The following is a 25311-nucleotide window of genomic DNA, read 5'->3' on the forward strand; positions in this document are numbered from 1 at the left end:
GAATTGATGCAGAAGGCCTTCACCCAACCAAAGGGAAGGTGTCAGCTTTTACAGAAGCTCCCAACCTCAGAATGTGACTGAGCTCCGGTCATTTCTTGCCCTACTGAATTATTACTCTCCACACCCTGGCAATGGACCAAGACATGTGATGAAGCTTTCAGCAAGTGTAAGCAAGTACTGCTTAAAAGCCAAGCGCTGGTTCATCATGATACAAGAAAGCCACTTCGCTTAGCATGTGATGCATCGCCGTAGGGTGTTGGAGTGCTGATTTCACATGTCTTCAAAAATGTGGAAGAAAAACCCATTGCTTTTGCATCCAGAACACTCAGTTCTAGTGAAAGAAATTACGCACAAATCAAAAAAGAGGCCCTAGCCATAATATTCGGGGTGAAGAAATGTCACAAATATTTGTATGGCCGCAGATTCATGCTGGTTAAAGACCACAAACCTCTGCTTTCAATTTTAAGACCCAAAACAGCCATGCCAACTCTGGCAGCTGCCAGAATGCAGTGTTGAGCCATTACCTTGTCTGCCTATCGGTATGACATTGAGATTGAGTACCGACAATCTGAGGACCACAGAAATGCGGACGCATTGTCCAGATTACCACAACAGAATGCGGAAACGGCTGACAGTGGAGGCGAAGTCTTCTATTTCTCAACTGTTGATGAGCTTCCTATCCAAGCCACTGACATTGCAAGGGCAACCCAAAAAGACCCAATTTTGTCTCGGGTATTGGACTGTACCCTAAATGGCTGGCCAAACCACGGGGACAGTGAAGTCTTGCGTCCATATTTTAGCAGAAAGGAACAGCTTTCAACTGAACAGGGTTGTGTGCCCTGGGGACGAAGAGTGATCATACCACCAGTGTACATATCAAAGCTACTGGAGGATCTACATGAGGCACACCCCGGAATGTGCCGTATGAAAGCACTTGCTCGCAGTTACCTGTGGTGGCCAGGTCTTGACAAAGACATGGAAAACAAGGTTCAACAATGCAATGTGTGCATAACAGTGAGAAACATGCCATCAGCTGCACCGTTGCACTACTGGAGCTGGCCTACCCGAATATGGCAAAGCATAAACATTGATTTTGCAGAGAAGGATCACCAATATTTTTTGGTCCTGATTGATAGCCATTCAAAGTGGACTGAGGTGATGCTCCTCACACAAATTACTACGTCCAGCACAATTGACAGTTTGAGAACAGTGTTTGCTGCATATGGAGTCCTAGAAGAACTGGTATTGGATAATGGTCCACAATTCATATCAGCAGAATTTAAACGTTTTACCAGGGGCAATGGTATCAAGCACACTCTAATTCCACCATATCATCCTGCTACTAATGGAACAGCAGAACGTACAGTACAGATTTTGAAACGGGCTCTAGCCAGAGATGTGTTGGAGGCAGACCAAACTAAAACAAAATTAGCACTGCAGCATCGGTTAGCTAACTTCCTGATCATGTATAGAAATACCCCTCACTCTGTAACTGGAAGATCACCTGCAGAAATGTTCCTCAAGCGAGAAATTCGCACAAGACCATCCATGCTGAAACCAAATTTGGAACGAGCAATGGAGGCAAAACAAGACCAACAGAATGTGTACCATGACAAAAGACACCACACTGAAAGACAGATAGGGGAGAATGACAAAGTGTGGGTGAAAAATTGAAGGGGGGGGGAGAACAAGTGGATTAAAGGAGTGGTTTACAGAAAACGAGGACCACGATCGTTCATGGTGAAAGTATTTAGATCATTTGCTGAAAGCTACAGAAGGTGTTGCTGAGGGTGAAGCAGAGGACCAGTCTAATCCAAGTGTCAGTATTCCTGACCCGGAGCTAACTTCACTTAGACGGAACTCAATTATAGAGAACATAGACCCAGCAGTAACGACAGACCAGGAGTTCAAGGTACCTCAGGCAGAGCTTCCACCAGAACCAAGGAGCAGTCTGAGTGGAGGGGATACCATGAGTACACAGACACCACAGTCAGAGCAAGCCACGCCCTCACCGTTACCCACAGGAGAGCGTTACCCAGCCCAGCAAAGGAGATCTCCTCAGAGACTTAATCTTTAATAACTGAAGGGACTGTGTTGTGCATATAGTTAGAACAGGAACTCAGATCCATCAACGGGGCAGAATAATCCCCTGGACTGGGGACTGAGGATGGAGCAGTCTATCTCCACCTTGTAGTTAGATAGTTAAAAAAAAAAATGTTGCTGCTTATTGAAGGAGCATCTTAGCTTAAGAGGGAGGAGTGTAATAAGAGTAAATGCGAGTGCCCTTTAAGACTGCTAGCCCGGCCCCGGTGGGAGTTCAAAGTGTGAACCAGAGAACGTAACAAGCGGAGCAAAAGCTTAGCGACGAGTTGTACTCATTAGGGAAATAAAAGTTAGTTTACTTTAATTATCTGTGTCAGTCTGGCTTCTTACAGAAATCAAATGTAAGGCAAACACACCCAAATATACAACAGGAGCCACCTCGAGTAATTTAAAAACATGGAAACGGAGGTGTGGGGGGGGTAACTCGAGCACGTACCCGGGTTGTGTGGTTCATGGAAACGTGGTATAATTGTCTACATTACCATTTCTACACTGGTGTTGGTATAACAAGGTGGTGTAAACAAGGTTTTTGTTTTGTGAGTGTGTTCCACTGCTTCTGCTGTTTTGTTTGATACTGGCAATAGTAGACACTCTGAGGTTACCATGGAAACCTGGCCTAGTTTTTATTCAGAGGCCTCCTGGCTTCAGAAAACCTTGAAGTCTGTCTTTGTTTATTAGCTCAACACTACATAATGACTGCGGCTGTTTGCTAGACACAACTCTCTTTAATTACCATTTAATTACCATCTTCATGAGCACAAATATCAACAGTAAAATCAATGAGAACATTAAACAGTGCTGAACATGTAGTGCGTTAGGGATTACTTTCATTGAATTGCATTGAAACATGTTGGAATTATCATGTGATCCTTAGAATTTGTGTTACTTAGTATTATACTAGAGTGGATTTGACTGTCCCACTTACTTCTAAAGGGGTTTCAAGTCAGTATATCCTACGATATACCCACTCAGTACAGAAAGAGTATATCCTATGATAAACACGATGTCATATAGGCTTTACTTTTTAAACCTCAGTCAGCTCAGCCTCCACGCAATGGAACTGACACTGACTGCACTCTCAAAGCGCCTGTCAATCATTTAAATGAAACTGACACACTAAAATAGCTATCTATATCATTATGAAAAATAATAATAATGAAAAAAATTATTGTAACCAGATACTGTTCCTGTTGTCTCATAATTACATAGGCTTGCTCCTTTTTAATGTTTACTTTTAAGGGGCTCCCAAAATACTGTAATAAATCCCCTTAGATTATGTGTTTGACTGGGCTTCTTGGCTGGAACACCATGAAACCTGTTCATTATATAGCAGGTTCAACACTTTCAGTTTATGAGTCGTTTCTGACCAGCTGAGCTGACGACTGGTTGAGTAGAGCTGAGATATCCAAAGTCAACAATAGGAAAGCATCAGGTATGACTGACAGCACCACTTTTCAAACAAGTCCTGTCAGTACTCTGCTGTGCTGTAGATGGCCCTTACGAATGTAAAGACCCTGATTTAGCCTAAAACCATCTATGGCAAGTAGAGCTGAAGAGCAGCTCCTGGGCTCACAGTCATCTTAACACAGGCTCTCAAACAAGAAGAGATTCCAGATCATTGCAGTAAGAACCACTTACAATGCAAACATCTTAATGTCCAGTCAAAATTGAGTCATTTGAAGCAACATATTCTTTAAGATGTCAGTGAGTCTGCTTCCCCAGCATGTAGCCATTACAACTTAATATGAAGCAGTTATTCCAGCCCTCTTAATAATATTGTACCATCAGACTCTGTAATGAGGACAGATCCTCATCTGATCACCACTGGGATCAGGGATGGTATAATTACGCTAACACACAGCTCTCACATGGGAGCCAGCAGTTTGCATAAGATTATATCCAGTGGTAATGTTTCCTGTAGGGTTGCCAACTTTCCATTGTTTCAAAACCGGACATCACTCCCCCTTCTTTTCTGACAGCGATGTACACTTGTGCAATGAGATAAATGTTTTATTCAAATATATCTTTATAAATTTAATAACTATATATATATATATATATATATATATATATATATATATATATATATATTAGCAAGTGACCTTGATTCTTTTTTTTTTTTTTTGGAAAGAACATAAAGTTGACAAACAATTACAGAACCAGCAGGCTTGCTACACAACACTGGCACCGCCTTCTTCTGTTTGGCAGCCAGCAACATCTATCTTTACAGCTGAAAATAATTGAATGGCAACATATATTAAAATTATGTACCCATCTGTGACGGGTACTCCCCGCCCCTGTGCATGTTTTATATTAGTTTGTATTTGTTTATTATTATTATTATTATTATTATTATTATTATTATTATTAATAATAATGTATTTTATATGACGGCGAAAAGTCGGTGTTTTGATTTATTATGTTTGGCAGGACGAGCGAGGTGCCGTCCGCCATTATTTGTTATTATTTTAAAATACGTGACTATCAGCTACTGATGCTGACAGTCAAGCAGAATTAATAAACCTGTGAGAACGTGCCCGAGGGATAATAAGATAATTAATAGCTAGTTGATCCCTCGGTCACCACTATAAAGACCTGCAGCTTTGGCTGCAACCGGTTTGTAGTGATGGTGAGTGGAGAACGGGAGTAGAGAGGAGGTAAAGAAAGGAAAACTAAAAAGTAAACAATTGCTACTCATGCTGGCTTTATACCAGCACGATACTTGTTTGTATTAGTGTTTTGTTTGTCTGTTTATTTTGGCCCACGTGCCCTTTGTTTTGTATCAGTGTTTTGTTTTGTTTAAAACTTTTATTTTGTAAATAAACACACCACAGCGCAGCTGCACCCCAGTCTGCAATTGTTGTGATGCATTCATTTCATGGCCTGATGTCACCACACACACCATCTTGTCACACTTTCAAAAGCTGCAATTGTGCTGTTCATCGTGGTGACGTCAATTTGTCCAGTGATTACAATTTCAAAAGGTTTTCAGAGATTTTCATAATGTGAGGGACTTCGAGGGAGAGGTGCCGCTCTTCTTAACAAGAGCTCTGCTTGAACACACACACAGTGGAACCAAAACACGCTGGCAGTTCTGGAAAATTCGATTTCGAAAAACAACACGGTCCAAATTATGGGGGTGGGACATTTATTGCCCCTTTCTTACTAAACATATAGGTATCTCTGAACAGCTAATAGTCTCCTCTTTGTAAATATGCAAAGGATTTCAGTGATCACACAAGTGCAGTGGTAGTCCAAAATGTCAGTGTAGAATGACTAAAGGTGGGGCTTTTATCACCCAGTTTCCCCCTCTTAAATATCTTGCTATCTCTGAAGTGTCCTCTTTAAATATGTGCAAAAGATTTACACAGGTGCAGTAGTACCACACATCTTATCAATTTACTTCCAATGCAGAATGACAGAGTGGGACAATTGTTCTTCATTTTTACCCAAAATACATGTTTCTGCAATAGTGACTGCCAAGGCTGGTACAACATGCAATGTTGTATCATATAAAAACTTTGTGGTACCACTGCACTTCTGAGATGGCTTGATTGTTTTTAAAGAGGAGACTGTTAGCTATTCAGGGATACCAAGAGTAAGTAAGGAGTCTAAGTGGGATCAAAGGGACAATAAATGTCCTACACCCATGCATTCTGTTTCAAGGCTGGGAACACCATAATGTTGTCACCAGCCAGTGTATATTTAATTTACAGAAACATTCACTGTTGATCATAACTCAGTACGAGAGCAAAAGAACCCAGAACCACTCGAATGATGACTGATCACTCATTCATTCATTCATTCATGACTGGAGTCATGCCAGTTGTGATTGCAGTGAAATCCTCACCTAGCCTGGCTGCCTGCCAGCAGCCCTGTGTTCTGCTGTTGAGCTGGCCAGATGTCACCGGAGAAAGCTTTGTGCTGGCATGACTGTTGTTAACTTAATGCACATCGAGGGTGAATCACAGAGCAATGCACAGCTATTTAGGCTCCCTAATTTAATTTATACATTTAGTTACTTGTCTGAAATAGCATTGATTACAGAACATACTTGTTCTTTCAAATATAAAAAGAGGAACACAGTTTTATGTCAGGGCAGTGCCAAGATTAGAATGGAATAAAAATCTTTGAGCAAAAGAAACTACGGCAAGCACAACAGCAATATAGCAATCATCATGACCACAGCAGACGGGTAGGAAATGTGAGTTGCATCGGTGCAGCAGAGGACATTACCGGGTTATCTGGCACAGGGATTTCAACCGTGTTTGAACTGCAGCTGTTCTAGAATACATAATCCCACTTATCTCTGAATCGGCTGCATTTTATCTGGTCAGAAGCAAAGAGTAAATTGAAAATTATCACATTTAGTAGGAAAGCCCCTGAAACTCGGTGCACAATTAAGTCATGATGTTTGAATAAAGCTGTATTGGGTGTTTTGTGAGCTTCTGAAAAATTAACGTTGAAAAGGAGCATGGCCAAGTGTAATTTGTACAAATGCAGTTAATTGATCATTTCGTGTATGTGAAATGCTGGGTGATTCTGAATCGAAGCAGCTTGTGAAAATAACAGTATTACAGGATGTGTTCTAATCAAAGAGTTTTAACAGTTATCTGAACTCAGATAATCTTGTCATGTTTCAAATGTTTAGAAACACACGTTATAGCAATCACGTAGAGGGTTTTCATTTTAAAACGTCACCTACCTCACTTCACCGACTGCCTGAAACATTAATGACTGAATGGATCCCTGGATGCATCTTCCAACACCTTGTGGAGTCGCACTGTGTAAAGGCTTTGATCAGGGCAAATGGAGGCTCAACCTGGTACAGGTCCATAGTAGAAACTATTGCCCTGAGTTGTGAAAACCCCGGTCAAAATCACACACGCACAAGCTTTCTTGCACAGTACCATAGGATGCAATCATTCTGAGTAGTCCTAAGTGTCATTGCTCCTCTACAGAGCCTCTGCAGTTTTTACTGTGGGTTTATCCGAGTAATAATTAGATGTGTTTTCAGAACACTGTTTATACAATCCAATATATGACACAATGTGATTGTTTTGGCTTACGGGGTCAAGTAACAGAATGGCCAGAATGAGGAAGAGCAAGAAACATTCAAAGTTCCAGCAACTTCGCTAAGTTTTGTTTTATATCACTCTGCAATTGTCCAATAATGCACCCTGCAGAACTCACCACTGTGTTTTATACAGTCTTTGAATTGCCCCTCCCCGACTATAAGACATATTAATCAAACCTGGTACAGGTTCATTAGCTGGTAGAACACACCAGGGTACCTTCGTATTTAATGGCCTTTCCCTCATCATCAATTGGGGTCCAATACATTTATGAAATGAATTGTTCCCAACTACTTTTGGCAGACACGCTTTCAAATTCTTGTCTGCTGATGTTTGGAATACCCTTCAAAAAAGGTTGAATTTAACTCTCTGTTGATCTCTTCAGTCAGAATGTAGACTCCTTGCTGGTGGATATCTTGTGTGCACTAGAGTCTGTACTTCACTACCACCAGTTGTATAATATACAGTACATTGTGATATTGGTTTGTATTGTTGGAAGCAGTTTTTCGGTTTAGCTTTGCTTGTAATTTTTGCATTGCAGCTGTGCAAGTATGGAAATCAGAATTTGAACTCAGCTGACTTACCTGGTTAAATAAAGTGGTGATTGATTTTCAAAACAGTTCAAGCAACCCGGTCATATAAAAAAAAATAAAAAAAATAAAACTCAGAACGACTGCAAATATAAAAAGCTAAGAAAAGTAATAAATAAATATATTGCCAAATAGGTTGCTAATTGCAATCTAAGGATCTACCTTGAAGGAGATCAGTTAAATCAATATAAATGCTTTCAGAATACAATACCTAGACTCTTTATTATATTTAATTATAAAAAGTTACATTTTCTAAGACACACGCACATATATATGTATATACACTGATTAATTTAAAACACTATCAAAATGCGTCTTTACTAAGTTTATACATCCTCTGTATTTATTACATCAACAAATAGCATGCTATTATTTCACTGGTTTCTGTGGCATGGTTATCGCTGAGTGGTTATCTGTGGGAGTATAACTGGCACACATGCTATTCCGGCAAAGGATTCAGGGAAATGCAAGTCTCGTTCCCATTCATCTGTCTCGCTGTTATAAACTTGTACAATGCTCGTCACGTTATTTAAATGCCAGTTGTAGCCCCCAACAACGTAGATCTTCTTATCCAACAAGCAGCACCCAGCCTCCGACTGACCAGCTCGCATAGGGCTTACAGTAGTCCACTGATCCGTGTCGGGAGCGTAATATTCCACAGCTAAGACATCAAAGCAGCGGTCAACATGATCCATCCTGCCTCCCAGTGCATAGATCCGGCCATTGGTCCCAACCATTGCGTGCAGTACTCTCGGTTCATTCATCGGGGCTTTAAACTCCCACTGGTCCACCGCAGGGTCGTAGCAATGAAGAGTCTTTTTATCTTCTACAGAGACGCCGTATCCACCGGAAATATACAGCTTCCCCCCACAGGATGCGCCAGCGTGACCCCAAATCCTCCGTTTTAGAGAATCAACGTATGTCCACTCGTTCTTTTTGGGGCAGTAGCGTTCCACTGAGGACAAGCTTCCGGACCGATTACGCCCTCCTGTGGCATAAAGCTGGCCCTGCAAGATGTTCAGCTGGAACTGTATTCTGCTTTCCTGCAGCGGCTGTATCCGGAGCCATCGGTTCAAGTGAGGATCGTAGCGGTAACAAATGTCCACCGCGCCTTCCCCGCTACGGTACTGCAAATGCTGCCCTCCGACAACGTAGACGGAATTATCCAGAACGGAAACACACGCGTGGCTGCAGCAGGTCTCCATTTCAGTCAGCTCTTTAAACTGCCTGGCACCTACGTCGGGGAGATAGTAGACTTTGCTGCTTACAGTCCTGTCGTTGTCTGTGTAAGGAGTGCCACCGAACGTTATGAGAGACACAACATCCGATCGGATTATCGTCCGAGGTGACTGCATCTCATGCTGGCGGAAAGGCAGGATCTGGTAGTTAAAGGCCTCTAAGAGGTACTGTCTGCATAAGACGTCTTCCACCATGATATCAACGGTCTGGACACTGTCCACCAGCTCTGAGGATTTCATTAGCGGAAAGCGGATGTGGCATAGGACTTGGCTGGCACTCAAGCGCCTGGATTCCTCGTGCTGTAACCAGCGGATTGCAGCATGGAAAAGGTTGATCTCGTTGCAGTTTTTCAGTTTATTGCTTTGAAGGAAAAAGACCAGCCTCTCCAGTGGAATGTGAAGGAAGTCGTCCTCCTCGGCAATCTGGAGGAAATGCCGGAAAGTGAAGGCATCCACAGACTCCTTCAGGGAAGAAAGGCTGAAGGTGGTAGCCATTTGTCCGATGTTTAAACAGGTCTCCACGCTCATAGCCGATTTCAGGAACTCCTCGCAGAGCTCAACAACTGGCAGCATCTGCAGGAACACGGCTGCCCCCAGCACATCCTGGATGCAATCCAGGTCTAACGTCACTTCAGCGCTGTACGCAAAATCAACGATGTGCTTCAGTCCTCTTGCCGACACACCTTTCAGCTCAATAGCGTCTTGATTAGCCTCTCGCATCCCCCCAGTAAACATGGCTCTGCAAGTCAAGATTACAAACAAACAATCAGTCACACTGTATAAGAAGCTTTACTGATTGTCCAGCAGTGTATATGTACAAATTTTAAGTATCGCCATGGCTTCTGCATTTTTTGATTGCTTAAAGAGTTCTAGAATGAAGCCTAATGTCACTACTCAGAATTCTAACAGGTACTTTGTGTTGTACATCCACGACTTTAAAACCAGTGCAGTTACATACAGAGGGTCCTCATAATCCCAGTAGGTGGTTAGAGTGAAATGTATTCTGAAACTTCTATAGGATTCTAGGAGTGTAAAATAAAAGTCTGTTGTAGATTGGTGCAAAATTAATATAGTTATCATATTCACAATGTAGGGTGCAACCGACAGACATGTGGGTCAGTGAAATAGTTCAATGAAATGTATGATTACATTTTTAGTAATATTTAACATACTAGATACTGTACCTTTTACAACATCAATGGAAAAGTTTAAATGTAGATTATATTTAGGGCTTCTGTTTTTCAGAGTTAATTTTATTTTTCGCTGCTTATTTTGAGCTATTTTCGAGTTTTATGTAAATAGTTTTTTTGGGGGGCTTTCGTTTTTAATATACTGTATGAAATTAGTGTTTTCGGTTACTTTACAAAATGCTTGAGCATTTTATTTTCTGTCAAAATATGTACAGTAGTAACTCAACAGTACTTGAACACTTAAGTTGTACCTTCTTTCCTTTGTCTTCCACAACAAAATCCTTATGGTCACGGGCATATTCTTCTGGGGTTTTTGTGTAATACAGCTTTAAATCCTGCTAACATTCCTAATTGTTATCTTGTTTAAAAATCTCGCAAGCGGAGTCTCCAATAGAAATGTAGGAATGTGCTGTCACTCAGTAGTTGGGGCGGTTTTAAAATATTCATAACGAATGAATGATAGATACAAGGCAGGAAAGTGGGAAATGTATATATATATATTTTTTTAATTTGTAGTAGGTTTTATTTTTTAATGGGAAAGGGGTGAAGTCAACGTGAATTGATCATCCATTTACACTGTACTTCTGGTGGTTTCCGGAGTTTATTGGCTATCCACCGATTTTATTTTTTTTGTATCGGGGGTGTTTATCGGTTAAAACCGGAAATCAGAAACCCTAATTATATTGATAGGAGTGGACTACATGGGTATTTTAATATAAATGAAGTGAAGCAACAGTCTATTTGGTTATAAACTTTGGCTAATAGTGAAAAGAAATGTGTTGTTTAAATATGTATGCACACCAACATTATGTAGAACAAACACAAAAATATCCTACTGCATTGGCACAAAAACAGCTAGATCCCCTACATGAAGAGTAAAATAAGATTTGATACAAAACAGACAATCCATTCAAAATACCAGAGTGACTGATCCATTTCATTTTTACTTTAGAAATATTAATACAATTTTTATATTGTTTCAAACATGGTTATAACAACAGCATTAGTCAATTCTTTTTCAAGCTCACCTGTTATTATAACGATGCAACTGCTATTTGGCATCCTTTGTTTTGTAGCTAATTCACTTGGGTAATGTAAAGCCTGCGCAACATATTCTTTGCTCCTGGGATATTTTCATTTTAACATGTTACATACTGTAAAATAAAGGTACACACACACAGCGGATACAGCCATGCCCCCTGCCCCTGCTGCTGTCTGCCTGCGTTCTGAGCAATTACTGGCTTTTATTAGTTTTTGAAAAACGAACGAATATCCGAACGAATATTTAAGTTATGAGTGAATATCCGAACATGAAAAAACCATGTTCATCCCAGCACCAATCTACATATACAGTACACCCTCGCTATAACGAACCTGCTGGGGTCCAAGCCTTTTGTTCATTATATCGAGGGGTTTGTTACAGCGAAAGAACAATCAAAATGAAGGATAAACTGTTGGAGTAAGTTAATGAGATGAGATTGTGAATACAAGTAGAATCACACATACCTGTTAGTCTCATGTATGCAGTATTCTGCCTTTGCTTTATCCTGTTCGTTAAAGTATTATAATGCAGTACAGAAAGCACAAATCCCAAATTGAAGCTGAACATTTATTCAAAATCTGACACGAATCGTTTCAAAGTGCACCAAATCTTAATCCAACATGCAAGAATTCCAACCTGAGCTTTTATTCCAAATCAACCCAGCATGAAAAGTTTGACATGAAAAGTCAGATACAGGCTTTTTTTTTTTTCTTTAATCAATTTTGCTTTGCCGCATGGTTGCTTAGGAAAGTGTTTTTTGACAACCTATATTCATGACAGAGACATCCCTGTGTTACTCCTTTTTTCATATATATATATATATATATATATATATATATATATATATATATATATATACACACACACACACACAGTACTGTGCAAAAGTTTTAGGCAGGTGTGAAAAAATGCTGTAAAGTAAGAATGCTTTCAAAAATAGACATGTTAATAGATTATATTTATCAATTAACTAAATGCAAAGTGACTGAACAGAAGAAAAATCTAAATCAAATCCATATTTGGTGTGACCACCCTTTGCCTTCAAAACAGCATCAATTCTTCTAGGTACACTTGTACAAAGTCAGGGATTTTGTAGGCATATAGGTCAGGTGTATGATTAAACAATTACACCAAACAGGTGCTAATGATCATCAATTGAATATGTAGGTTGAAACACAATCATTAACTGAAACAGAAACAGCTGTGTAGGAGGAATAAAACTGGGTGAGGAACAGCCAAACTCAGCTAACAAGGTGAGGTTGCTGAAGACAGTTTACTGTCAAAAGTCATACACCATGGCAAGACTGAGCACAGCAACAAGACACAAGGTAGTTATACTGCATCAGCAAGGTCTCTCCCAGGCAGAAATTTCAAGGCAGACAGGGGTTTCCAGATGTGCTGTCCAAGCTCTTTTGAAGAAGCACAAAGAAACGGGCAACGTTGAGGACCGTAGACACAGTGGTCGGCCAAGGAAACTTACTGCAGCAGATGAAAGACACATCATGCTTACTTCCCTTCGCAATCGGAAGATGTCCAGCAGTGCCATCAGCTCAGAATTGGCAGAAAACAGTGGGACCCTGGTACACCCATCTACTGTCCGGAGAAGTCTGGTCAGAAGTGGCCTTCATGGAAGACTTGCGGCCAAAAAGCCATACCTCCGACGTGGAAACAAGGCCAAGCGACTCAACTATGCACGAAAACACAGGAACTGGGGTGCAGAAAAATGGCAGCAGGTGCTCTGGACTGATGAGTCAAAATTTGAAATATTTGACTGTAGCAGAAGGCAGTTTGTTCACCGAAGGGCTGGAGAGCGGTACACGAATGAGTGTCTGCAGGCAACAGTGAAGCATGGTGGAGGTTCCTTGCAAGTTTGGGGCTGCATTTCTGCAAATGGAGTTGGGGATTTGGTCAGAATTAATGGTCTCTGAGAAGTACAGGCAGATACTTATCCGTCATGCAATACCATCAGGGAGGCATCTGATTGGCTCCAAATTTATTCTGCAGCATGACAACGACCCCAAACATACAGCAAAAGTCATTAAGAACTATCTTCAGCGTAAAGAAGAACAAGGAGTCCTGGAAGTGATGGTATGGCCCCCACAGAGCCCTGATCTCAACATCATCGAGTCTGTCTGGGATTACATGAAGAGAGAGAAGCAACTGAGGCTGCCTAAATCCACAGAAGAACTGTGGTTAGTTCTCCAAGATGTTTGGGCCAACCTACCTGCCGAGTTCCTTCAAAAACTGTGTGCAAGTGTACCTAGAAGAATTGATGCTGTTTTGAAGGCAAAGGGTGGTCACACCAAATATTGATTTGATGTAGATTTTTCTTCTGTTCACTCACTTTGCATTTTGTTAATTGATAAATATAAACTATTAACATGTCTATTTTTGAAAGCATTCTTACTTTACAGCATTTTTTCACACCTGCCTAAAACTTTTGCACAGTACTGTGTATATATATATATATATATATATTTTAGCTCAAAGAGCCAGCTGCCCAACGTTTCGATATGTTGTACATATCTTTCTCAAGGGAGCCTGTGTTTGAATCCAAACATTGGAGGTATTTATAGGTTTTTGACGGCATGACAACTACTTGTTATTGTTTACATTCAAATTCATGATTTATTCTTACATGATGTAATGGTGTTCTATATATTGTGACATCATTTTTACTTCTATCTTTGAATCTGTATTAATTCCAATTAACACTACTTTACATAAACTTATATTTTTATTATGTCATGCAATGCTGGCTCTGAGGATCAGTCTAGATTTGGCCTCCCCAGCGCATCAGCATGCACAACTTTTGAATGAATTTTGTTTATTTATTTAAATGTTATATATTTATTGAAGTTAATTAGTTCATTCTTTTCTGTTGAGTCCCGCTGGCATAATCGTGTTCAGTCTATTTATCCATTTACTTTCTTTTATTCTTCGATATGTCGCATTGTCTAATTTGAGCTGTTCTAATACTACAAACTTTACATCATTTATGTCATGTCCCTGACTGGTGAAGTGCTGTACTATTGGTTCATTCATTTTTTTATTTCTAATTAATGAAAGGTGGTTCTGAATTCTTTTATATAAAGTAGTTCCAGTCTCTCCAACATATTTATACACACACACACACAAAAGTTTTCAAGAGCACAAAAGATCAGGTGAGAACTGGAAATTGAAGACAAAGAATCTCATAAAAAATGTTGATAAGATTTAAAGTCACTGAACTGCAATAAACACCATTAGGTGTCATCTCACAGTGCTACTTGCTAACTTCTAATTAACCTCTCAGAGCCTTTAGCCTCTGGAGGCCTGGGTTCAAACCCGTCTCTGTTGGTTTGGTGGTCTCAACCTATTTCTAGCAGACACTGGGATCAACAAAACTGAACCACCTGCAGTCTCTGCTGAAAGAGGCCCACAAAGAGCCAGGTTAGCATTGAAGTTTGGGACACCACTTTACTACAGGCAGTATGTACTGTATTACCAAACTGTGCTCTAGAAGGGCACTGGCCCATGGCTCATTATTAAACAATAGAGATTCTGCAGACTTCTTAGCAGTGACAACCAAACACACCCTCAGGAAAATCTGAACCAAGAGATGTTAATTCATCTATTGTATCTCTATTGCTAAAAAAAGATAAAGACCCCACTAACTGTGCGCGCTACCGCCCTCTGTCGTTAATAAACTCTGATGTTAAGATCTATGCCAAGGTCTTGTCTCGTCGTTTTGAGGTTTATATGACTAAACTGGTTCAAGTCACGCCTCGCATCTGATAATGTGCGTCGTCTTCTTCATATTATCCATACAGCTATGGCTATCAATACTCCTTGTGCAGTCCTGTCACTGGATGCTGAGAAAGCCTTTGATCGCCTTGAATGGGGGTATCTGTGGTCGGTTTTGGAGCATATGGGTCTGGGGTCAGACTTTATTTGTATGATCAAGGTGTTGTATGCTAACCCATCTGCAATGGTGCTTACGGGCAGTAAATGTTCTTCCTAGTTTGCTATCTCCAGCGGTACTCATCAGGGTTGCCCGCTCTCTCCGCTTCTGTTCGCCCTATCACTTGAACCGCTTGCCCAGGCTGTTCCTCAGTCAACAGCTTTTAATCCTATTAATATCAATGATACTCAGCATCACATTTCACTCTGTGCTGATGATGTGCTTTTATTTGTTGATAATGTGCCTCAATCACTCCCTCATTTACTGTCCATTTTTGATGATTTTAGTTTGTTATCAGGTTATAAGATTAATTGGTCTAAGTCCGCCCTAATGCCCCTGAATGCTGCAATGAGAAAATGTGTCCTACCTTCTAATATACCGGTGGTTAAGCATTTCAGATATCTTGACGTAGAAATATACTCCTCACTGCATGCTATCAGTTCGAATAACTTTAACACAATTTTCAGACAGATAGAGACTGACTTAACCAGATGGACCCACCTCCCCAACTCATTACAAGCTTGTATCTCAATAGTCAAAATGAATGTACTTCCACGCATTAACTTCTTCAGTTCTATGATCCCCCTTTCCCCCACTACTAAATATTGGGACACATTGCATAGTATGATTGCTAAATTCGTATGGAATGGGAAGCGTTCCCGCAATAAACTTTCTACTCTTCGTGAAAAATGCACAGGAGGGCTATCATTGCCTAATTTTAAGTATTATTTTTGGTCATTTGTACTTTGTCCAATTGCATCTTGGCTGGACTCCAATGTTCATGTGTCCTGGCGACCAATCGAGGAAAAATTGGTATTTCCGCATAGACTTCAAGATTTGGTTTACTCAGCTGTTCCTCTCAAACATTGCAAATTGCGTTTTGGCCCTATAATCTCCCATCTAATTTCTGTGTGGCGCACAGTTGAAAAGCACACCAAAATTCAGTTCAAATGGCACTCACATACTCCTATTTTTCATAATTATAAACTTTTATCAGGTTTTCCTTTCCACAATGGAGGGACAGGGGAATACACACTCTCTCAGACATTTGTAGGAATAAGTACCTTTGTGTGTTCCAAGATTTACAGCTACAATTCAATGTACCAAAATCTTCCTATTCTTTTTTATTTACGTCTACGTTCCGCAATGCGTGCCTATGGGGTGCCTTGGGGGACCGAGCTGCCTTCACACATATTACACAATATTCTAGTTAAAGGGGGAAAATCAAAGGGCTTGGTGACCACACTACCCATTGTTTTGTGCATTGTATTGTTTTCTTTAATTAAATAAATAAAAAATTGATCACAAAAAAAAGGAAAATCTGAACCACCATGTCAGTAAAGCATTTTCCTTCACTCTGATTATATATGACAGTGTCATGCTATTGTACTGTGAAATTGCACACATGGCAGAAAAACAGCAAAGCTAGCCTATGCTACACAGACACCAGGGGACATACAGACATAGCATTTACCAAACAAGTGTGTCCTTTTCTTCAGAGGAAAATAACTGAATGCAGTGAATGAGATATGAAGTGAAACCGTAACAGATAGAATTGTTTTAATTTGAAAAACTTGTTGGCTTGAACTCTCTAAACCGCATCAGACCTACATAGTAAACAGGAAAGATTATTTAAGCAGATAAAGTATTTTATTTAACCATGAAAGTCCTATTGAGATTAAAATCACTTTTCCAAAGGAGACCTGGTCAAGAAGGTGGCATTTAATACAAAACAAAAAAGCACAAATTCAAACGGCACAACCAATACAAACAAGTCAATCAAATCACAAGAAACAATTCAGGAGCACCGGCCAAAACAGAAACAATGCTCGGCTGCATAGGAGCACATTTAGTTTGAACTCCTTTAAAGGGATCAAGAGAGTAAGTTTCAGTTCTTCCTGAAGTTTATTCCAAGCCTATGGAGCGGAATGGCAAACTCTGGACAAACTTTAGGAACTGAAAAACTTAGAAGAGTCTGAGATTTAAGATTATAAGTACTACTAGAGGCAATTACAATTTATTGAAATAATCTGGGCTTTTGCCAAGGACAACCTTATAAACAATTATGTAGCAGTGTTTCACTCTTCATGAAGATAAAGAAGTCAGACCAGCTAATCTATATAATTCACAATGATGAACAGAATAACCCAGGTTTGTTATAAACATCAGTGCAGAATGGTACAAATGATCCAGCTCTCCTTAGGCTGTTGTAGTAGATACTCTGTAAATAATGTCACTATAGTCAATCAGAGGCAAAAGTGTACTCAAGGTCAGTTGTTTTCTGGTTTGTTCTGAAAAACAGGATTTATGTCTATAAAAACAACCCAATTTCAATTTTAGTTTTTTTGAGAGCATATCAATACCTGTTGTAAAATTCAAATTCCTATCTAACCATACTCCTAATATTTGTAGTTATTTACTAGTTCAATGCAGAGTCTTCACTTAAAGTCTCGCACTGTTTAACACAAGTTTCAAATCCAACAAATGTTGCTGAATGATCCTGAAAGCTCCCTGCATGTTTTTATTAACCCGGTCAAGCAAATAGCCATTAGAATACAATACAGCATCATCTGCATAACCACATAATTGAGGATTTTCAATACTAATGCCCAGATTGTTAATTTAAAGAGTAAACCGGTACAGATCCCAGAAGAACTCCTTTTTTGAATTCAGTACTCTCAGAGGTTATTCAATCTGCTTTTATACTTTGGGTTCGATTTAGAAGATAATTATTAAACCATCCAACTGCCTTCTCACTGATACAGATTTCTACAAGTCTTTGAGACAGAAGCTCATTATCCACAGTGTCAAAAGCATCCGAAAATGGAACAGAATCTAACATATAAGAAGTGATGTCTTATTATACAACGGATTGCACCAGTATAAAAAAAAAGGTTAAAATGTAAAGCCTCCTTAAGGGAATGTGTAAAATAGGGATGTTAATAGCTTAGAGTTTAAATGTTTCCCCAAGTACTAAATGTTTAGAACTGTTCCAAAACGTTTAACCATTGTCAAAGATATGCATTTCAAATGCAGAGGTGAGCTGTAGTGTTTCTAAAGAAGGTGTGCAGTGTAAAGTTATTGCAATACTCATAGAAAGTCTTTTCCATATACACATCATTGCTGTACACATGACGTCTTATCCACATGAATGCTTTAGTGCTCCTTTTTTAAATTCCCAATATGTTCAAGTTTAAACACTTAGGAAATGAAACAGAATCCCCAGCGTAACAGTAAAGACTTGCACCACAACTAAGCAAAGTCTGAAGTGACACACAGCCAGCCGGCGTATCGGAGCCCTGGTGTTGTACCTGAAATAGTCACTGCAGGAGGCGAGGACGGCTTTGTGGACCTGGAACTGCTCCTCATTGATGGTGAGGACGACGTCAAGGAGCTGCCCCTGCGCTCGTAGTGCAGAGAGACCCTGCAGGAGTGTGGTGCTGTGGCCAGGGGCAGAGAATGTGCAGCGCAGAGTGCTGTTCTTGTTAGCCATGCTGCAAGAGACAAGCCACAAGAAACTCTGTAAGCACTTTCCACCCTCCTGCTCTCCCTCCCTCCTACCATGAATTATTAACTGCCTTAGCAGTTGGAAGCATCATTTCAGTATTCAGTGCATGCAGGTTTCCACATTTCAACAGACTGCAGTACTGAAGGGGCAACTACAAACACTGATGGCTTGGATTATATAATATTAAACAAGGCTCACGTGGCCTGGCTGCTTACACAAGTTCAGAAGACAAAACATGTGCATCGAATCTTATGTAGTCTCCATTGTGCAATTTTGTTCCCTTGAGTTTTGCATTGATCTTTTAAGGTGAGCGCATTCTTTAAACAATATCATCTCTTAATATTCATCACATCTCAACAACAACGTACTAAAAACCTGATGTAAAGTAAGGGGGAAATTACCTTAAAATCTAAAAAATTGCACAAGTGGGCCTAAATACAAATGATACCCTATTGTAGTTCCACAAAAGGTTAAACCACTTCCATTAGTAAACATATCATTTTTGGCTGTCACTTGCTGTCAAGATTCCCATTTCTAACCCTTGTGCTTTTGTTGTTGCTGGCTTCTCTGTGCAATCCTGGACTACCTTGCCTAAAGCAGGGTCTGTGAAACCAGCAGCTGTCGTGCCACAGAAATCTATGATCTATTCAGAACAGGTAGCAAGTTAAATTTGCTACCTGTTTGTTTCTCAAATGTTTGCTGCAACCTACCCTATTCTAGTATATTGTTGTAATTCATAAAATAAGATAACTTTAAGCGTGTCTTTATTTATAACCAATGTACACTATTTGTATATTGTACACTACTGTACATTGTTTGAAATAATAATAAAACAGAAGTACAATTTCTAAAAAACTTTGAAACACAAATTCATAAACTGCATACGTTTATAAAATATATAGATTTGCAAAGTGCAGTGAGACCGCTATTAAAATATTTAGTTCCTTGGTTGAAATAAAAACCTGGAGGTCATGGTATGTCAGTCATGATCAAATTTAGTGTGAAGTTCAATGAGAGGCGCTGTATTTTTAAACGTGAGTTTAAAAACAACTATTAAACAAAGCTAAAAACTTGTATACCCGTTTCCAACCTCTCTACCAACAGATATCTTTACACCCAGTGCACAACGTGAAACCAGGTGCTTCACAGCTACAGAATACTAGGGCAGGGGAACGCCTAGAGCAACAGTGCAGATTAAAATAAAAACATTACAAAAAGATTGTCTGAACTCTGCTAAAAATGCTTAAGAGTGCAGAGACACCTACAACATACACGAGTGCAGCAATGTTGAAATGTGGACCAGAGTTTCCAGAATCTTATATTATTTCTAGCACCAAGTTGGTCTATTAAAAAAGGTTAAACACAGAATTGCGAAATACATTGAGTGAAATTTGAAGTTATGAAGAAGAAAGCTACAAAAACTTACCAACTATGTAGGATTTACAACATTGAATTTCTTACCATATTATTAATGTGTTATTTCCTCTACCATATATCTGTTGTAATCATTAAGATTTTAAAAAAATGGATTACTTTGCCACATTTCCATCTGCACCATAAAACCATTCTGTAAAACTCTCATCTCGTTCCAGTATGAAACTGGGGCTGCAGTCGGTTTTAGCTGCAGTCTACAATCCAATCCGCTACCAGACATTACACAGCAGTCCAATATTTCTCTGGCAGTATAATATATTCACAGCCCTCACATTGACAGTAGCTACCTTTCATCAGCAGTGCTAGTTGGAGAGATCAGGTTCTACTAGCAATCTTAAGGGGGGCTGGCATAGTCCCAATTTTAAAAAATCCATCTGATTTGCTGCTGATGTGGCAGATAGAAACCTGGCATTGGCTGCTACTCAAAACTGAACAACCTGATATAAAAGAAGACTCATCGTTCTCGCAGGAACAGCAGCCTGGAATATGTGGAATGCAAGACTGTCCATTCTCAGCACTCAAGCGGCATCTGCATTCGTTTATAAAGTGGGGGGAGAATTCCAGCATGGGATTTATCTGAGCTGTCAAGATTGTCAAGTCGGGTAATTATAAAAACATACAACACAAATGGCTTCTCCGCTTGAGAGTGAAGACCAACACTAGAAAAATACCACTAACCTAGTTATACCCTTACAGCACTCATCAATTAATCTAGTATTGATCACAATGGCTTTTATTTGTTTTGTGATGAGAAATGGCAGAATCTCTGCTTGAATAGTTATTACAGTTTCCTCAATGCATATATTACTTTACAAACATGTAAAATTAAATGCACGTTTTCAGTCCTATTTGAAGGCTATTGTGAAGAGTCTTGTTTTTGTGCTTCTTGCTATTGAATAGAAGTGTTCCCAATGCACTGATTATTGATAATCACGTTAATTTAGGAAATTGCTTGCTGATTGCTCCTCGATCTACCATCTAACAAGAAATGTGTCCCAGTATTAAATTAGAAGTTCCTTTAATGTATTTCAATTATTTATTTAGAAAGTCAACAGTGAATAATTCCTCAGAGAGAATCTCATTACAGGGAGTTTCCATGGAAGAGGCATCAAACATGACTGATTGTGGACTGCAAATTTATTACTAGGGACTGCATGAATCACAACATGCAAATAAAACACTTCAGTCGCCAGGAGACTACACGCTGCTCCCACCTCCACCGCTTCCGCCACTAGAAGCAGAGCAGCAGGAGCTGCCTCTGCCTCCGCCACCTCCACCGGCAGGAGCAGAGCAGCAGGAGCTGCCTCTGCCTCCACAGCTTCCGCCGCTAGGAGCAGAGCAGCAGGAGCTGACTCTGCCTCCGCCACCTCCACCGGCAGGAGCTGCCTCTGCCTCCACCACCTCAACCGCTTCTACCACCAGGAGGAGAGCAGCAGGAGTTGCCTCTGCCTCCACCACCTCCACCGACAGGAGCAGAGCAGCAGGAGCTGCCTCTGCCTCCGCCACCTCCACCGGCAGGAGCTGCCTCTGCCTCCACCACCTCAACCGCTTCTACCACCAGGAGGAGAGCAGCAGGAGTTGCCTCTGCCTCCACCACCTCCACCGGCAGGAGCAGAGCAGCAGGAGCTGCCTCTACCTCCGCCGCCTCCACCGCTAGGAGCAGAGCAGCAGGAGCTGCCTCTGCCTCCACCACCTTCAATGACAGGAGCAGAGCAGCAGGAGCTGCCTCTACCTCCGCCGCCTCCACCGCCAGGAGCAGAGCAGCAGGAGCTGCCTCTGCCTCCACCACCTTCAATGACAGGAGCAGAGCAGCAGGAGCTGCCTCTGCCTCCACCACCTTCAATGACAGGAGCAGAGCAGCAGGAGCTGCCTCTGCCTCCACCACCTTCAATGACAGGAGCAGAGCAGCAGGAGCTGCCTCTGCCTCCACCACCTTCAATGACAGGAGCAGAGCAGCAGGAGCTGCCTCTGCCTGCGCCACCTCCACCCAGAGGGTGAATACCTGCTGGTTCCACCTCCCCCAACGTGGGAGGACTGCTTGCAGCTCCCACCTCCACCACAAGAGGAGCTACAGCTGAGTTTGCCATCGCCCAGGGATACCTTCACGTCACCGCCAGGGGATGCCTGCCTCGCACCGCCCAAGGATGTCTGCCTCGCATCCCCTGGGGTTGCTGCCAGCCCTGCATGGCAGCAGGAAGTACTGTGGCCGGAACCCCACCAAGGGGAGCTGTCGGCCACGAAGAAGGGGGAGGAGGTCCAGAGACCACCAACCCCAGCAGCAGTTTCGCTGCCGGAGATCATGGGGGAGGTCAGGAGACCACCCCCCAAGCAGCCTTTCTGCTGCCAGGAGTACCCCGGCTGGAGAAGCCAGACCAGAAGCTATTAATGTATTTGCTGACAGCATTTCCGCTGTCAGCTGGGAAGCTGTTGGCATTGCCACCAGCAGCAGAAGAGTGTGCCACCCCGCTGTCAGCATTGCTGTTGACAGCCTTATGACATGTGGGCCCCTTGTAGCCTATGGTTCTGGCCCAGGACTTTGTGCTGGACTTTTGGGCTTTTAAGGGGGGAGGTGGCTGTTGAGGCCATGTGTGCTGCGCACAAGGGGCAATGTGCCCCACCCGTGTGTATTTTTGTGTTGTATGTAGTGTGTAAATGTTGGGGTATTGTAGTTGCTGCACGGGATATAAATGGGTGTGTGTAGCACGAGTTATTTAAAATGTATAATTATATTTAGGCACGGGGATTGCACTTCACGTGCATTTAAAGTACTTAATAATATGTGAGCACAGGGTTTTCACAAATTAGTTCACGTGCTGGGATTCAAGTTGTATATATAGATGCACATCTCATTCACTCGGGTTTGTGTGTTCAGGGTGAAGGAACGGGAGAGAGTGAGGAGGTAAAAGTAATAAATAATAATTGCTACGTCGTGCTGGAGGACCAGCACGGTACTTTTTGTTTGTTTGTCTGTTTATTTTGGCGTCAAGTGCCGTGTTCTGTTTTGTTCAAACTTTTATTTTCTGTGTGCAATAAAACACTGAGCGCCGCAGCGTCTCCGTTTCACCGCAAGGACTGCCTGTGTGTGTGCTTCTTTCTGGCCTGACGTCACCCCTGCAGCCAGCCTGTTCACAACAGTCTACTACACTGAAGGTGTACACTACAACACTTTGTAGTAACCAAAAACACAGGAAACCCAGGACGCTGCTCCGTATACTGTGCTGCTACCATGATGTTATGAAAAGTTTGTCTCTGTTGATCCAGTTATATTCTGTCCGGGACACTGCAATGTGGTGATGATTAGCGGAGGTGACATTAACAGAAGTGATATTAAGCAGCTTGTCTTTATGGTTTCCATTTGAATAAAGCAATATAATTGTAGTCTCTAATCCCTGTGTACTGAGAAAAGCAAGCAGTTACAGGGAATGAGTCCCTCAGCAACACCTGCCCAGCTCCCATTTACAGATTTATTATACAATTCTTAGTTTAACCCGATGAGAACAGACTTTTTTCTTTTTTTATGTGTGTGTGTGTGCCATCAGCTTTCTGTCCTACAAAAATCATGAATTAGTCTGTCTCTTTGTATCTCTTAAATCTGTAAAGCTACGCTTCGATTAAACATTGTGTGTGTGACCTTTAAATCGCAGATGCACTGAGAAAAAAAAAATTATTTGTTGAAACATAACGCTGGTCTGTTGTAATGTGAGGTACATTACAGCATAGATGTCATGTAGAAGTTACTATGTGGGAGAAGTTACAGTATATGGAAAGCGCGTTTTTGTTTGTTTAATAGTGGAGAGAGGCCTATAGTGTAATTAACAGATCTGCTTATCCAAACACAACTCAACTGTGTGACTGTACTTCAAAGACCTTCATTAGAATACCAGCCGCCAAGTTCAAGCGTCAATGCCATTTCGTAAACCAATGATAACTCGAAACAGCTTAATGCTTATTTAATAATATACGTGTAGGTTGCTGCAGTTTGCAAACTAAACTTGTTTTAACACAAAATGCACACGATGTCACTTACAGGACAGGGAGTGCATAAAATCGCCAAGTGTTATCAACGCTTCCGACACAAATGTACTAGAACTCTATTGTCATGAAGTCTTTTATTTTTAAGCTTTATAATAAATTACAGTATATTTGACATAGGCTACTTATTCTCATGCATGCCTGAACGTCCCGTTATTGTATGACTGCAGTCAGCTAAAACAAAAAATACGGTATTTAATACATTTTTATAACGTTAATTATGATAACATGCAACTACAGTAATTAAAAATATACACACATGTTCAGGATATTTACTCGCAGTGGCCTACAGTAAGACCTCAAATGAATCCTCGGAATTTCCTGCCTTTACTCACCGCCATACCCCCTCACGCAAACTGTTATCAAACTTCACATAAACCTCTTTACGATTTCCTTTCCGGTGCCGGTTTTTTTTTTTTTTTTTGACATGGCGTAGATGTCTGAAGTCCCGACGGATGACAGATACTAGCCCGAATTAGTCGCTTTGTCCGTGGTCTCATCCTCACCTGTTCTGCGGTCGCTCCGAGGCGAACTCCCTACCTCCCGATTCCGCCATCTTCACTCAGTCACAGACGCACAGGTGCAGCACAGGAGACGCGGACGGTTCATTCAACGGGGTTGAAGCAGGGTACAGGTTCCGTGACAAACCAGTGTCTGAGTACCATCACTGTTTTATTAATGACTAAAACATGGCAAACAACATGTTTACATATTTTCCAGTAGGTGTGCTGTAAGGAAAATGTCGGTAATTCTAATTAGATATGCTGTTTTTTAACTGGTCTACTGGTTCAGGTGCGTTCTGGTTTAGGAACTGGTTAAACTGGTTCAAGAAAAAATAGGTCGTCTAAATATCCCATACTGTGAAATTCAAGGTCAACTGTTAATCTGTTTGTGGTGAAAAGCGTGCAATGGCGGTGCATTTTCCAGCTGTAAAACCGTTTCACACAGCATTTAAAAAGTAGTAATGTAAATATTTTTTACGTGGATTTTAAAAAATGTTTTTATTGACATGTAATTTCTGGTATATATATATTTTTTTTTATCAGCAGGAGTCGCTATAAATCTTCACATGTGTCAGTCTGCGTTTGCTACCAAAGTGGGTAAATTACCTAAAGTTAGAATATGATTCACAAGTGGGCTGAGTGGTGCACCACAA

The 25311-nt window shown here is 41.0% G+C and overlaps 1 protein-coding gene across 3 annotated transcripts; it reads right to left on the bottom strand.

Annotated features, from left to right (window-relative positions):
- Positions 1 to 7963: 7963 nt before the first annotated feature.
- On the bottom strand, positions 7964 to 25037 carry LOC117428962 (kelch-like protein 26). Of its 3 annotated transcripts, none has more exons than XM_059014238.1 (3): positions 24662 to 25036; positions 18493 to 18675; positions 7964 to 9745 (listed from the first exon to the last, which is right to left on the bottom strand). In XM_059014238.1, the coding sequence occupies exons 1-3, from the start codon at positions 24709 to 24711 to the stop codon at positions 8164 to 8166; spliced, it is 1815 nt and encodes a 604-aa protein (XP_058870221.1). In that variant the 5' UTR covers positions 24712 to 25036; the 3' UTR covers positions 7964 to 8163. The 3 variants fall into 3 exon arrangements, with proteins under 3 accessions (XP_058870221.1, XP_058870222.1, XP_058870223.1); XM_059014239.1 differs by lacking the exon at positions 24662 to 25036 and adding an exon at positions 24491 to 24655; XM_059014240.1 differs by lacking the exon at positions 18493 to 18675 and having other exon boundaries at positions 24662 to 25037.
- Between the last annotated feature and the right edge of the window lie 274 nt (positions 25038 to 25311).

This window comes from Acipenser ruthenus, chromosome 47 (assembly GCF_902713425.1).
Source record: "Acipenser ruthenus chromosome 47, fAciRut3.2 maternal haplotype, whole genome shotgun sequence".
NCBI classification, from domain to species: domain Eukaryota; kingdom Metazoa; phylum Chordata; class Actinopteri; order Acipenseriformes; family Acipenseridae; genus Acipenser; species Acipenser ruthenus.